The sequence below is a fragment of the Procambarus clarkii genome, chromosome 5 (assembly GCF_040958095.1).
Source record: "Procambarus clarkii isolate CNS0578487 chromosome 5, FALCON_Pclarkii_2.0, whole genome shotgun sequence".
In the NCBI taxonomy this organism is placed as follows: domain Eukaryota; kingdom Metazoa; phylum Arthropoda; class Malacostraca; order Decapoda; family Cambaridae; genus Procambarus; species Procambarus clarkii.
In genome coordinates this window covers 8,533,973-8,549,503 of record NC_091154.1, presented here as the reverse complement: position 1 = coordinate 8,549,503, position 15,531 = coordinate 8,533,973, and the positions used below count along the sequence as shown (strand labels likewise).

The 15,531-nt window shown below is 43.0% G+C and overlaps 1 protein-coding gene across 2 annotated transcripts in view; it reads left to right on the top strand.

Moving 5' to 3' along the window:
* LOC123765468 (tripartite motif-containing protein 72) overlaps positions 1 to 15,531 on the top strand; it is a 72,802-nt gene that overhangs the window by 55,754 nt on the left and 1,517 nt on the right. Inside the window, exon 4 of one of the 2 annotated variants that reach the window (XM_045754090.2) lies at positions 1,741 to 15,303. The exons of the other annotated variant lie outside the window; for it this stretch is intronic. Coding sequence (XP_045610046.1) covers positions 1,741 to 2,298 — 558 coding nt within the window. The 3' untranslated portion in view covers positions 2,299 to 15,303. Of the gene's footprint in view, positions 1 to 1,740; positions 15,304 to 15,531 lie in introns of those variants that run through there. 2 annotated transcript variants of the gene reach the window in all.

Here is a 15,531-nt window from a genome sequence, read left to right as displayed (position 1 = left end):
TATACAATGACAGAGATGTTATTGTGGGCGCTGTGCCTTCCCTTCCCGTGGGCGCTGTGCCTTCCCTTCCTGTGGGCACTGTGCCACCTCCCCTCTTTTTTTTCCCCCTTCTGCTTGTTACTGAGGCAGCTGTCTCTCAAGTGTGCTCTCTGCTACGGTGGTTGCTTTCCAGCCCCTTGGTTCAGTTCTTTTTCCAGAGGGGTTCTTTCTCGCTGCTCGAGGGCAGTCGTCTTGGGTTTGGGCCTTGCCTGTGGTTAGTCAAGGTAGGCTGCTGTTCTTGGGTTGTAGCCTCTCTCCCTCTTTTTTTTTTTTTTTTTTTTTTTTTTTTTTTTTTGTCAGTGGATTCAGATAAGAAGTTCACCCTGCTACTCTGGTTCAGGCTTCTTGATTTGGGAGGGGTAGTCGAGTTTACTACCTCTCTTCAGTGGGTGGACTTTGGGGTAGTCGAGTTGACTACCTCTCTTCGGTGGGTGTCCTAATTGTTCCCAGTCCCCAACGGGACTCTGAAGGCCTGTCGTACATTCTCAATCTCTCAGACTGAACCATTTCATTCCATGCCCAGCCTTTCTCATGTCTACTTTAGTTCAGGTCCATCTGGTTTTGCAGACAGGTTATTGAATGGTATCCCTGGGTCTCTGGGATGCATACTGGCATGTCCCAATTCATCCTAGGTTTGGGAAGTGATTAGGTTTTTGTGGGGCATTTTGCTTACTGCTTTTGGGGTGTGTCTGGGCTTCTGAATGTGGCTCCTCGGATATTGACCAGGTTAATGTCGAAGGTCGAAGGTTAATGTCTTGGCCTACCTCAATGACAGGATTGTTTGGGTTCCCATCTGGTGTGCATGTCTACAAGCCAGGGTCGGTTGTTTAACAGCGTATCAGGTTCAAGTTCGTGGTGAACTAGAGCAAGTCCCAGTTGGTGGCCAGCTGTAACTCTTGAGTATAGGGAGTATATTCTAACTACCGAGGGGAGATCATTTATAGTCATTTGCTGCGTTGTTAGTTTACTTTCTTTAAACCGTGCAGTTGTCCATTTTGTTTTGCTTGCTTTTTCTGGGGCTTTATTGCTCTAGTGAGGTCGAGGAAGAATTCCCTGCTCCCTGCAGCTCTGTCGAGGGAGGGGGGGGGGGAAACCTAGGGTTTGACTTGTGGTCTCCAGTAGGCTATTATGGACCTCTAGAGCTGATGTACCCTTCTAGAAAGTAGCATTTCCTTACATTCAACGTGTTTTTGTCGGGTTTGTGCCACCGCCCAGTTGCTTCCAAAGGATGTTAAGGGGATTTATTGGTAGTTATTGGTTTAAGTTATGAATTACAGAATTCATTTAGTTCAGTCAGGTGTAGTTTAGCTCTTAGGCTGCTGTGGTAATCATCTGTTGATGATCTCTAGAGGAAAACAAGTGATAAAACAATCGGTGAAATATCGGATGATAAAACAGGAAGCGTCAGCAAAGTCGAGCACCAGGCGTTGATAAGTGCCAGACACTGCCTTGCAGAGCACATCCACCAATTGACTCAATACATACTCGGTTATTTTTGTATTTTTCTTACATTTTGTATACAAATTAATAATTCTATAATGAAAAATAATTTTTTTAGTTTTTGTGCTTAGGTGGGTGTGACCATTTCTCCATAGCCGTTGTGTGAGAGATAAACATCTCTTTTGTTTTAACATTTGTCAAAACGCTGGATGCTTAATTGCAAATGTTTGAATTTGTTTTCTTTGTCTTGTTTCTTTGCAGTTTGATAGAGTGATTGCTGAAATGGCTAATGGAAGAGCATTCCTCGATGTTAAAACTGACAACCGACCTCAGGGGCGCATATTCTTGTGGCTTTATCTTCACGAACTGCAAGCTCTTACATTTATGGATTTTTGTACTGGTGCATATGGAACCAGTTACAGAGGTTTGGAACTGCGTCATTTTTACGATCTCAGTGACGAAAATGATGACATCATCCAGCTCCGAGCAGGAGAAGAGATCGGAGAGTACGATGGGGATGCGAGTGCCTCCACCACCAGCAGCAGTGTTAAGAATGCTATTTATAGCCACCGTATTAATTACCCCAAAAAGATCCATCCAGGACTCCTCTCGGCTATCCCACTCGGAGAAAACACGTACAAATTAGCAGGTTTCAAAATATTCCTCTATTACGCCGGCGACACCGTAGATAGTGACGGTTTTGGAGCTGTCACAAATGGGGTTGGTGTTCTCAGGCAGGTATACAAGATGCCTGACAAAATCGTCAGAAAAGTTATAACGGATTGCGGTATACTGATGCCCCTCTGTCCCGAGCGGTAAAGACCATCTTATACAATAAAATAATAACTATTATGTTGTATCTTGGTGTGGGAAGGTTTGTGTTCGTGGATGTTGGAATATTTGATAATATTTCTTAACATTTAATCTTCCTGCGTCTGTGAGTGTATGAGTGTGCACTTTTATTTGAGATCTGTTGAATGGATAATTGATACAGTAATTTGTTTTTGTGGATATTCTCGAAGGTTATGTTTCACTTAGTCTGAGGCACAGCTGCAAATGTGTTTGCAGTTTGTGTGTACACAAAACAATGTTTTGTGTACATTTAGGCCTCTGTAATCATTTCCAACACTGCCCATTACTTCAGCATGAATGAAGCACTGAAGTCTCGATGGTGGCATCAAATCTTTGTCGCTCGTGAAATAATCTTCAGGTGGGATCACTCCCAGGGGGGAGGGTTGCCATGTGCATTTAATAAGCTGGTGTATTAGTTGTATAATCATATTTTAAATGTTTTATTGGTGGATTTTTTTCAGCGCAATTATCTATTGGACTGTCGATAGAAACATTTATATCACAGAATCAGTATGCACAAATATATTTGTCACCAATATGAGAACAATATTATATTCTTAGCATAAAATATACTATTTTTGGTGCTATAACATTGTATACACCGTATACATAACATGTTTACATATATAACGTGTAGTTGTAGATACACATTCAACTACTGTGTGTGTTTTATGTACCATTACGAACCAAAAAGCAGTTCTGGCAGGTGTGATACTCTCGTAACCAGTGATTCAAGCACAGCCATGTTGTGTTACCAAGTGGAGCAGTTCGTCTCTTCCTCTAAATGTTGAACTATGTGTTCATCTAAATGTTGAACTATGTGTTCATCTAAATGTTGAACTATGTGTTCATCTAAATGTTGAACTATGTGTTCATCTAAATGTTGAACTATGTGTTCATCTGTCCAATAGTTTGGTGCATTGTTTACTGCAATGTGCAATACTTAGACATATGGCTTAACTCCACAGCCATCCACACAAACGTGACTCCGTAGTCTTTGTAGCAGGACTCTCGCACGAGTCAACATCCGTGTTTGCTATTTAGACGATTTCAAGCTGGAATTGGCGTCTCTCTCTTATTAGAAAAAATGTTTTGTTGTTGTTGTTTTTACCTGTTGCTCAAAATGGTTGGAAATTTCAGATTTTAAGTAGAGCACTGTTCAAGGAGTGGTGGTAAGTTTTGGAGCATTATTCCCCAAATAGTCACAGTATGTTACTCCTTGTATTGTGGTGGGTGTATACAGTACACTGTACCAGTATCCGAGTTCACACACACATAGGTATATATAAAAAGGGGGGGGGAGGTACCACCTCTGGTTGCATTGCATTTAACTATACGTGTATAGTGTATAAATTGTATTAAATCCTATTTTATTCTATATATATATATATATAATATATATCCCTGTTTACCATGCTGGTAAAATGCATTAATATTGTATTGGGGAAATACAAGTTTATACACATGGCATTATGTGTATTGCTAAAAGTAGTAGTATTATAGTACTACAATAGGAAGACAAAATACAGTAGCAAAACTACAGTAATACATTTAGAGAGCGAGCAGTCGCATATGATAAAGATTACAGTTATCATGCAGCTCGTTGCACATGCAATATATCATCCAATATGTTTACCATGATTGTGTGTAATCATGTTTGTTATTACTTGCTACCCCTCTATTGTTATTGCATTTTAATAACTTTACCAAGTAAATGTTTCTTGGTCCGGAATGTGAAATACTGTATGTACGAGTGTGTGTTTTGTAATTAATTTTCACCCTGATATGTGTTGGTTAATTATGAAAATATTTGTTTTGAAAAATTGAAGCAATTGTTCTTCAAAACTGGAGTTTTTGGCATTTTTACATTTTGTAATTACAATATGAACTTGTACACAATTTTTTTTTTTTGTACTGTAATGTAGAGAGTATTTGTACCATTAATGCAAGTACAGTACACTGTAGTTTGTACTGTGTATTGTAGTGCATTATCCAAGGAGAAATGTAATTGTGTAAAATACCCGCGACATGTAAAATCCGTAAAATACCCGTAAAATACCAGGCGCTATGGTGTCGGTCAAGCTCCTTTACCCTCCCGCACGTTTAAAAAGACAAAATACTGTATCGAGTCCAGAGAGTGAATGGAAACACAATTGTTGGATGTTGACTCGCCTTAGTGAACGCGGTGAATTAAGATGAAGCGCTTGAATGGCGTGGAAGAAAGCTATTCACCTCGCTTCACGTGACTGGTTGAGGGCACATTCGTCTTTAGACAAAAATCTGCAGCAAACTCCCCGTTCCCCAGATTAGTTTGGACCCAATTCATACCTAAATGCTGTATTATACAATATTAGCCAAATATACACTAAAAACTATTGTACACTGTAAAGGCTGTTATGGGCACTTTACAGTGTAGTACACAATGAACCAAATGGAGAAGTCATATAGTAATTGGAGTTTACTATACACTGCTACATTTGGTCCACCACATGACACATTTGTGTATATCGAAAAAAACATTTAAATAGGCCCCAGGACACATTTGAGTAACCAAATGAGTTGTGAATTAATCACTTCCTTGTACTCACATACAAGTATGAAAGACTAGGAAGGCATCACTTTGAATAGTTGGGATTTTGGCATATCGATGGTGTTTGATCCCATGCGATGGCAGGCTTCGGGTAACATTTTGTGGGGGCCCCATGTGAAAAGCAGGTTGGGGGGGGGGGCAGCCTTGTATTGCCCCATATGATAGGCAGGCTAAATAAAGTAGTGTTTGGCTTTGTACGAAAAGCAGGTCTCGAGTGGCATTAAAGTGACTATATACAAAAGGAAGGCTGGAGGTTGTATATATTTTGCCATACGAGACATGCCAGTTTGAAGTTTAGGTTACGTAGCCCACAGAAGCCAGGCTCAGAGTGCCGTCTGTGTGAACACACAAAAAGTTACTTAAGTAAGGGTGACAAGCACACTAAAAGATAACTATACTGTATATACAAGACACAAGACCTTTCAACATTCTTCCCATGATATGTAAAAAAGAATTACTAACAAACACCTAATCGTGGGAAGGGGAAACGAACTCTGAATACCAACAATGTATTTGCTCAGACTGTACTGACTACATAGATTTTTGAGCAGTGAGAACAAACAGTCTGGTTGGTCAGGCTGTCAACTCGGCCATAGGTAAGTGGCCCCTGGACCCACCAAAAGGTCTCTAGAGTACATATTTAACTGCCCTAGGACATTTTGACCTATCCCAGGACGTATTTGACTAACCCTGAGACGTTTGACCCACTCCAGGACATGTTTGATCCATCCTAGGATATTTGACCTCACCCCCAGGACATATTTGACCTCACCCCCAGGACATATTTGACCTCACCCCCAGGACATATTTGACCTCACCCCCAGGACATATTTGACCTCACCCCCAGGACATATTTGACCTCACCCCCAGGACATTTGGTCCACCCTAGGACATATTTAACTAATCCAGACATATTTGACCCACCCTCAGTTCTAAGGATACTTCAAATTATTGAAACTGTCTGGTTAGTAAATCATGTCAACAAATATGTATCTCGTCTATTTTGCATGGAAATTATAGCATTCATACCCTAGTAAATAGTCTTGAATCTTTAACATTATATTCATTTGCCGACTTATCTGTAACAGTTAGTGGGATTAGTCCAGCAGGCATACGCTGCTAGATAATTATTAGTATTGTCTACGCTCAGTAATCCGAAGTGTACGGTGACCTGCCCCAATTTCAGTTTGTCGAATTTCTTGCCAGGAATGCCTAAAAAATTAACAAACTTGAAACTATTTTTTATTGTACCATAATCTGGTGGTTCTCATCATTTACTCAGAAACAATGAGTGTGATTTCATTCGGATTACTGAACTTTTGCAGTATGTAATTTTTGTAGTGTATGTGTAAGTGTGCATTTTCTAATGTTCGTGTGTGTGCGCGCACACATACACACTGTTTTATCATGCTCTGATGTGTTATATGTACTATCATGTGGTATGCACATTTTGCACCATATATATACCCTTGTTTTGTGTATCTCTAGATGGCCTCTTAGTGCTATACATTCTTATAACCTTGTGTATCTCTAGATAGCCTCTTAGTGCTATACATTCTTATAACCTTGTGTATCTCTAGATGGCCTCTTAGTGCTATACATTCTTATAACCTTGTGTATCTCTAGATAGCCTCTTAGTGCTATACATTCTTATAACCTTGTGTATCTCTAGATGGCCTCTTAGTGCTATACATTCTTATAACCTTGTGTATCTCTAGATAGCCTCTTAGTGCTATACATTCTTATAACCTTGTGTATCTCTAGATAGCCTCTTAGCACTATACTGTACATTCTTATAACCTTGTTTTGGGAGTTGTATGTGTGAATGGACACAAACGTAGGGTTCTTGGGAGTCACTGGACTGACCGCTGGAGAGGTCGCCCTAAGTGGATGGCTGGGTGTCCAGGCTGGGGCGAAAGGGAAAATGAGGTCTTTGCACCAGTTCGGGAGAATAGACGAAGCAGTAGGACTCCCCTGTTAAATTGTGAAGGGTGCACTGCTGGTGACTACGCGCCCCTTCCTGCACTGGCCCGCGCTTGGTCTTCCTGGCTTCCCTGGTAGGTGGTATTCCCTCTCTTACCCAGGCTCATGGGGTGGGCTACCAGGCCCCTGAGTCGGACTGTGGTGGAAGACTGGGTTCTGTAGCCCTTGCTACATTGGGCCCAGCCCAGACTATTCCCTCTCCCCCCAAAGCTCCCCCGCTCCCCTCCCTCTTCTGTGGTAAGGTCGAGCCCCAAGCCCCCAGTGGTGACCACCTCGTCCCATGGCACAGCTCTGTCATTGTAACTACTGTGCCTTTTAACCCCCCTCCCCTCTCTCTCTCTGGGAGTTCTCAACGCCGTCCCCACCACAGCCGCACTCGCACGATGTCTTCCCATGCTAATACGTACCATGCCATGTTTGGTACGCTACGTGGGCAAAATACTTTGATCTCAACCATCTGGATTCTGCACCTCCTGGCGATTTTTTCCCTCCATAAACACCTTGTTGATTCGGTAGATGCCTCTTTGTTACTTTTAACCCCACCCGTTTCGGTACGTGTGTCATTGCTGTTCCTTCTCAGGATGCAGTTACCCGCTTAGCCGCGTCATCCAGCATTTGGGGAGACCCCTGTTCGGGTTTCCAAAAACGCTCGGTTAAATGCCAGTGTTGGCACTGTTCTCCTCCCGCACCATGTTGCAACTGGTGTTAGGGACCCAAAAGACTGCCACGAGGATATTAAACATATCCTTGAAGTGCAAGGCATTCTGTTCTCCAGGTGGACTCGTTCACTCGACCCCCTTGTGGTTGTCGCCATCAACCCCTTCGAGTTTCAAGTTGAAGCCGTCCTCAATTTGAAACGCCAAGATCGTTTGTTTTTTCCTGAAGCGAGACGCCAAGTTCGCCGTCTCAACGCTTTCACTAGCGTATCTTATACTCGTGTGTTGCGTTCTACCTCTCCTCGTCCTTCCCACCTTACTCAGTCTCACAACCATTTCCAGGCCTTAGATCCGGACACGCCCACCGCCTCTTCTCCTGTTCCTTTTATTTCTGTCCCGAGGGGTCCCCATCTTGGTTCTCCATCTAGAGTTTCCCCCCTTTCCTACCCAGTCTGCCATGTCTCCTGTGTCTTCTTTTCCATCTCCCCTTAACCTTCTTCCCAACCCTCCCCCTAGTCTCTTGGCCCTCCATGCTGCCTGTCTGTCCAGGCTGTTGTCCATCATCCTCCCAGCAATCTTCATGTTGTTCGTTCCCGTTCTTCTCCTGTTGAGACAGTTGAGTCTGTCGCCCAGTACGTTGTTGCTAGCATACTTGTCTCCGAGTCAGAAATGTAAGCCTGGCTCCTTCCTCCTCTCCGGCAGGTAAAAAGGCATCGCTTTCTTCCTTGCCCCCTCCCATTTCGGTGGTCGGACCCCCTGTCCCAGATATGGAGGTTTCTTTAGCCCCTGATTCCCTCTCAGTTGCTGCCCTTGCTGAGGTGCGCTCCCTGCCTTCTGCCCCTCCTCCAGCTGTCCTTGACCGCCCCTCTCAGTTGTCTCCTCCCTCTCCTACTCCGGCCCCCTTCTGTCCGCCTCTGGTCTGTCCTCCCGCTCCCTTAACTCCATCCATACTAAGTTTACCCATGCCCCCTAACCCTGATTTTGCTGACTGATCTTCTTTAATATGTTGTGTTCTTTTTTGTCATTGTTTCTTCATAGTTCTCTATTGCTGTCCTCTCTCCTTTTGACAGTGTCTATTCTTCAATGGAATATTTGTGGCTTTTATGCCAACTTCCATAAACTCCAACTTCTGATTACGCAGTTTTCACCACTTTGTTTGTCTTCGGGAGTCGATGCTTGGTGCTCGTCCTGGTCGCTTCCGTGGTTATTCCTTCCCCCCCCCCCCTCCTCAGCTTTTGCTGGGGCCCATAACTCTACTGGTCTTTTGATTCGTACTGATGTTCCCCTTCGTCCCCTTACTTTTTCAATTGCCTATCCAATGCTCTGCAGCCCATGTCTTTGTGAGTAAATGGTATACCGTCTGTTCCATTTATCTCCCCCCAAATGTCCCAATTTCTCTTCCCGATCTTAAGCACCTACTACTGGACTCTGCCAAAGCCTGTGCCCCTGTTGGGCGACTTCAACTGTCGGCATACCCTCTGAGGTGGCCTTCTCGAACCATTTGTCCTTTCTTCTTCCCTGTCTCTTCTGAATTCTGGTGAACCCACTCATGTGGACTCGCGAACTCGTACCCTTTCTTGTCTTGATCTTTCTCTCTGCTCATTGTCTCTTTACTTTGATTTCACGTGGCAGGTTCTTGATGACCTCCATAACAGTGACCATTTCCCCATCCTTGTCTCCTTTTTCTCTTTTCATCCTCCCCTCTCCTTCCCTAGGTGGCAGTTTGCCAAGGATGATTAGAATCTCTTCACCACTCTGTGCTACTCTCTTTCCGACCTCTCCCTCGCGCCCTTCTTTTTCATGACTGAGGAGGGCGCTCCGCTATTCCTCGCTCTACCTCCCATGGCACGCGGAAGTGCATTCCCTGGTGGAATACGGACTGTGCTCGGGCTGTCCACTGTAAGGGTGCAGCCTGGAAGAAACACCGACGCCGGCAGACGGCTGATTCTTTTATTTTGTTTCGGAAGGCGAGTGAGATGGCCCATAGGGCCATCTGTATAGCTAAACTTGGGAGTTGGAAATCTTGTCTCCACCATTACGTCTGATACTCCTCTGCCACAGATTTAGAAAAAAATCCGCAAGATAGCGGGAAAGTTTGTTCCAGATGTCTCACCGGTCCTTAACCTCCGTGGTGCTCTTGTGGCGGATCCATTGATGGTTGTGACCGAACTGGGTTCCCACTTTTCGACTGTTAGCTCCGGTTCTCATCCTCCTCAATCTTTCCTTCTTCATAAGCCTGTTCTTGAATCTCGTCCCTTAGATTTCCACACTCGTCTCCGACTTCCCTATGACGATCCCTTCTCTCTCCCCAAACTTCAGTTTGCTCTGGTCCTCTGCGGTTCTATGGCAGCGGGCTCAGATGATATTCATTATGAGATGCTTCGCCATCTCCCTCCATGCATGTCTCAGTATTTACTGAATCTGTATAACCGGGTCTGGAAGTCATCGTCAGTCCCTGAGGACTGGTTCGATGTGGTTGTTCTCCTTATTTGGAAACGGGTCTCTAGGGACATCCCCTGAGAAATTCCGCCCTGTTGCCCTCACGAGTTGTGTCTGCAAACTCTTGGAACGAATGGTTAATGTTCGTCTGATGTGGTTCTTGGAACACTATCACCACCTCTTCCCTTCTCAATTTGGTTTTCGCAAGTGCCGCAGCACGACTGATGTCTTGGCGAACTCGGAGGTCTATATTCGTACTGCTTTTGCTGCAAAGACCTCTGTTGTTGCTGTCCTTTTTGACCTGAAAAAGGCTTATGACACTACCTGGAGATCCCAACTTCGTTCGTTTGGCCTCTGTGGTAATCTCCCTCTCTTCCTCCAGAGCTTCCTCTCTCCTCGTTCCTTTAGAGTAAGGCTTGGTACCCCATTCTCTGCCTCTTTTCAGCAATACGAAGGTGTACCCCAAGGTAGTGTTTTGAGCACTACTCTCTTTCTGGTTGCCCTCAATGGTCTTCTTTCCTCCCTTTCTTTTGGCATCTTCTCTGCTCTCTATGTCGACGATTTTACCCTTTGCTGCCGAGGTGATGATTCGCCTCTCCTTCAACGGCGGCTTCAACTTTCGTTTGATGCATGTTGTCTTGGGCCACCAATCATGGCTTCAGGTTCTCTGCTACAAAGACTTGTGCTATGACTTTTACTCGGAAATAGGTCGTTCTTCGTCCCTCTTTGTCTCTTTATGGTCATCCTCTTGTGTATAAAGATTCTGCTAAGCTTTTGGGGTTAATCTTTGACACTCGTTTGTCTTGGTCACCCCATATCTCTTACCTGCGAGTTGCCTTAACCTACTTAAGGTTTTGTCCCATATTTCTTCAGAAGCGGATGCTTGCCCTGCTTACTCATCTGCTTCTACTCTTCACCGTCTTGATACTCTGCACCATACTGGGTTGTACCTCGGCTCTGGTGCCTTTCATTCGATGCCTACCCTCAGCTTGTAACTGGCTTCCTGTCTCTCCAAGACCGCCGTGATCGCTACTGTCTTCACTACCTTGTGAGGTCCTTACAGTACCCTCACTCTTGCCTGTGTCGTGCTTTGACTTTTACCCCTCCTGTGGTCCCTGTTCCCCTTTATCACCTCCCTCTTTCTGTCCGGTTGTCTCATCTACAAAATTCTCTTTCGGTTAGTGTTACCAATATTCTCTTCGTGTTGTTCCGTCCTTGCCCCGTGGAAAGTCCCTTCCTAAATTTTGTAAAACCCTGACCCACGTGACTAAAGCTTTTACCTCTCCTACAATTCTGAAACACCTTTTCCAAGAACACTTTTCTTCCCACTCCCACTCCATTTCCGTCTTCACCGATGGGTCTAAGTCTGCAGACGGTGTAGGCTACTCTGTTTTTTTCCTGACCATACCTATATGTGCCGCCTGCCTCTGGAGACTAGCATCTTCACGGCAGAACTTTATACTATTCTCTATGCTCTTCGTGTCCTGCTTTCTCGCTGTCAGTCCTCCTTTGTGGTTGCAGTTGACTCTCGTAGTGCCTTCATGGCTCTGGAGTCCCTTAATCCAGTCCATCCAGTTGTAGTTGAGAATTCAACATTGGCTGTTTCTTATCTCTAGTAGATTTAAAACAGTGGAGTTTTGCTGGGTTCCCAGCCATATTGATATCTCTTTAAATGAGCATGCGGACGCTGCCACTAAGGAAGCTATCCATACTTGTCCATCTCCTGTAAAGGTATTTCTTATTCCGACTTTTAACCAGTTATTCATTCTTCTATCCTTGTCCATTGGCAGGATTGTTGGTCTTCTGTTACTGGTAACAAACTGAACTGCATGCTCTTAAGAGTAGTGTGTCCCCCATGGCCTTCCTCCTACCACTGTAACCAGCGGTGGGAAACTTCTCTGGCAAGGTTGCGTATTGGCTATAAACGCTTAACTTACGGGCACTTAATGGTGCGCTGCCCAGTTCCTTATAGTCCAAACTTCATTGTCACTCTTACAGTCGTGCATATCCTTGTTGAATGTCCTGACTTTCAGGATGAGCGTGTATCTTGCTTTCCAACCGTCCCTCGCGGTCACTTGTCCCTCGATAGAATTCTTGGTGAATCAGATACTTTTGATATCATTCGCCTTATGCATTTCTGTTCTCATATTGGCATCCTTAGTGATATTTAGCGCCCTCTGATTATTCTGCATATTTGACGATGCTATATAGCCTTCCTGGCTTGGTGCCTTCTTTTGATAATTAATTACTTATAACCTTGTATCATGTATCTCTAGATAGCCTCTTAGCACTATACAATCTTAGCTGCAGCCTTCCACCTGTATTCGATCAATCAATAACCTTCCGTTTCTCATAACTGTTCCCCATATGTATGCTTGAGGTTATTGTCATTATAGCGTTAAGGTTTCTAGACTGCATTTCCTGTAAATTTTAGTTCAAAAACCTCTTTTGATTAATGTTGTGACCAAACCCAAAAAGCTAAATATGTTCTAGTTTATCCTTCGCAGGATTATTTGAGTTACTGGAACTGTGTGTGTGCTTTAGGGTTTGGCCCCCCAAACTTAAGAGATTATTGAAAAAAGTTTACTCTTAAGGTGCACATCTAAATAGCAGACAATTTGCCCCTTACCCTAAAAGTATTAATGTGAATGTTGCACCAAGGGTAGTCGTAAAAAATTTCTGTCAGCATTATTTTTTAACTATCATTGTGTTTTGGGGTCACATTCACATTATAGGTGTGGAGCAAAATGCTTTTAGAATTAAAAATGCTCATCACACATTTATTTTAGTTTTCAAGTTCTAAAATTCTGTGTAAGAAGCATTTTTACATTCAAGATTAGCTTGTAAATTAAAAAATATATATATAAAAATCCATTAAATCATTTAAACATGATTTAATACAAAAACACAAGTTTGTTTTAATTAAGGAAATTACTGTATTCTATATTATACTGTACTGTACTTTTAATTTAAATCTAGCATTTACTAAGCTGGATATTGAAGGCAACAGTTTTAATTAAAGGAAAAGAAGCACGCAAAAGTTCTTTAATGGGTGAAGTATAAGGATCCTGTGGGAGTCAGTATTACTAGCAGCATGATAAGGAAGTAAATGAGGCCTTGTCATTCATTTCGTGTGCAAGATCTGTTGCAAGAAGCTATTTCTTAACAATGGTCACCAATGCTGTAGTATACAATACTCATACAATACACAGAGTGGCCAATAATTAGACGTGTCACTTTGCATATCCTCTTCTGTCTAACACTTGATTATACTTTACGTTTTATTGATAAATAATTTGTTGTTTGTTTTTTTCTTTTACCGGAATATTTTGCTTCAGTAATTGACACTAGCTATTGTCAGGCGTGTGGCAATTGTGTGTCCTTGTTATTTGTTGTGGTTTGGTGTTGGGTTTAATACCTATCACCCTCTGGGGGGTTATATTAAGGCCGCCACAACAACTTACTGAGCAACCAGCAAGTAGTCCTGTGGTCCTGAACTTTAGTTCAGGACCACGTTCCGAACTTAAAGTTCACAACCTGAACTTTAGTTCAGGACTAAAGTATGCTCTCAGTGTATATACATAGAGAAGTAGGTTATACCCCTCTCAGCATACTGTATTGATCCCTTGCTCTGCCAGTGACACGTTATTATACCCCTCTCAGCATACTGTATTGATCCCTTGCTCTGCCAGTGACACGTTATTATACCCCTCTCAGCATACTGTATTGATCCCTTGCTCTGCCAGTGACACGTTATTATACCCCTCCCAGCATACTGTATTGATCCCTTGCTCTGCCTGTGACACATTATTATACCCCACTCAGCATACTGTATTGATCCCTTGCTCTGCCAGTGACACGTTATTATACCCCTCTCAGCATACTGTATTGATCCCTTGCTCTGCCAGTGACACGTTATTATACCCCTCCCAGCATACTGTATTGATCCCTTGCTCTGCCAGTGACACGTTATTATACCCCTCTCAGCATACTGTATTGATTCCTTGCTCTGCCAGTGACACGTTATTATACCCCTCCCAGCATACTGTATTGATCCCTTGCTCTGCCAGTGACACGTTATTATACCCCTCTCAGCATACTGTATTGATCCCTTGCTCTGCCAGTGACACGTTATTATACCCCTCTCAGCATACTGTATTGATCCCTTGCTCTGCCAGTGACACGTTATTATACCCCTCCCAGCATACTGTATTGATCCCTTGCTCTGCCAGTGACACGTTATTATACCCCTCCCAGCATACTGTATTGATCCCTTGCTCTGCCAGTGACACGTTATTATACCCCTCTCAGCATACTGTATTGATCCCTTGCTCTGCCAGTGACACGTTATTATACCCCTCCCAGCATACTGTATTGATCCCTTGCTCTGCCAGTGACACGTTATTATACCCCTCCCAGCATACTGTATTGATCCCTTGCTCTGTCAGTGACACGTTATTATACCCCTCCCAGCATACTGTATTGATCCCTTGCTCTGCCAGTGACACGTTATTATACCCCTCCCAGCATACTGTATTGATCCCTTGCTCTGCCAGTGACACGTTATTATACCCCTCCCAGCATACTGTATTGATCCCTTGCTCTGCCAGTGACACGTTATTATACCCCTCTCAGCATACTGTATTGATCCCTTGCTCTGCCAGTGACACGTTATTATACCCCTCCCAGCATACTGTATTGATCCCTTGCTCTGCCAGTGACACGTTATTATACCCCTCCCAGCATACTGTATTGATCCCTTGCTCTGCCAGTGACACGTTATTATACCCCTCTCAGCATACTGTATTGATCCCTTGCTCTGTCAGTGACACATTATTGACTCAGTATCTGTGCATCTTGGTGTTCGTTGTGATGAGAGTTGCTACAAAAAAGACGGACATTCTGGGAATGAGTTTGCGTGGGAGAGGCTTTTTTTTTTATATTCTGGTCATTACAGAATTGCAACAAATTGAGTTGAGGATTTAATTAAATGGTTTTATTTGCTAATTCAAATTTATTTCCATAGTTTTAATATTGTCATAATTTATGAAAAGCTGTTGCCATCAATTTCTAGGAAAAGGAATTTTGTTTCGTTTCTCTTGGTATATTTTGAAGGTAGATTCTTGCTTTGTTTTTCTTGGTATATATGAAGGTAGATTCTGTTTGTGTTGTTTGTTTTGGTTTGTGGCTTTGTAAAGGAAATACTGTATACTCACACACAATACATCAATTGTGTGTTGATAATAGTTTTATAAAATTGGCTGTGGAATGTAACCCAAAAAATATCATAATTGAAACAGCAAATATTGTCTTTTTATATCCTTATTTTAGGCTTCCTAGTGAGGTTAGCCAATCTTTTATATTCATTACCCTTGTATTACCCTAATCGTGAGAACTGTACAAAATGTCGTTTCTCCATTTTACAAAAGCTCGTCACAATCCAACAAGTATATATTTTGAGGCAATATTGCTTAGTTCTTTGACTTTGTGTCTCGAAATTAAAGTTCAGTTCATTACAATATTTTACTTGTA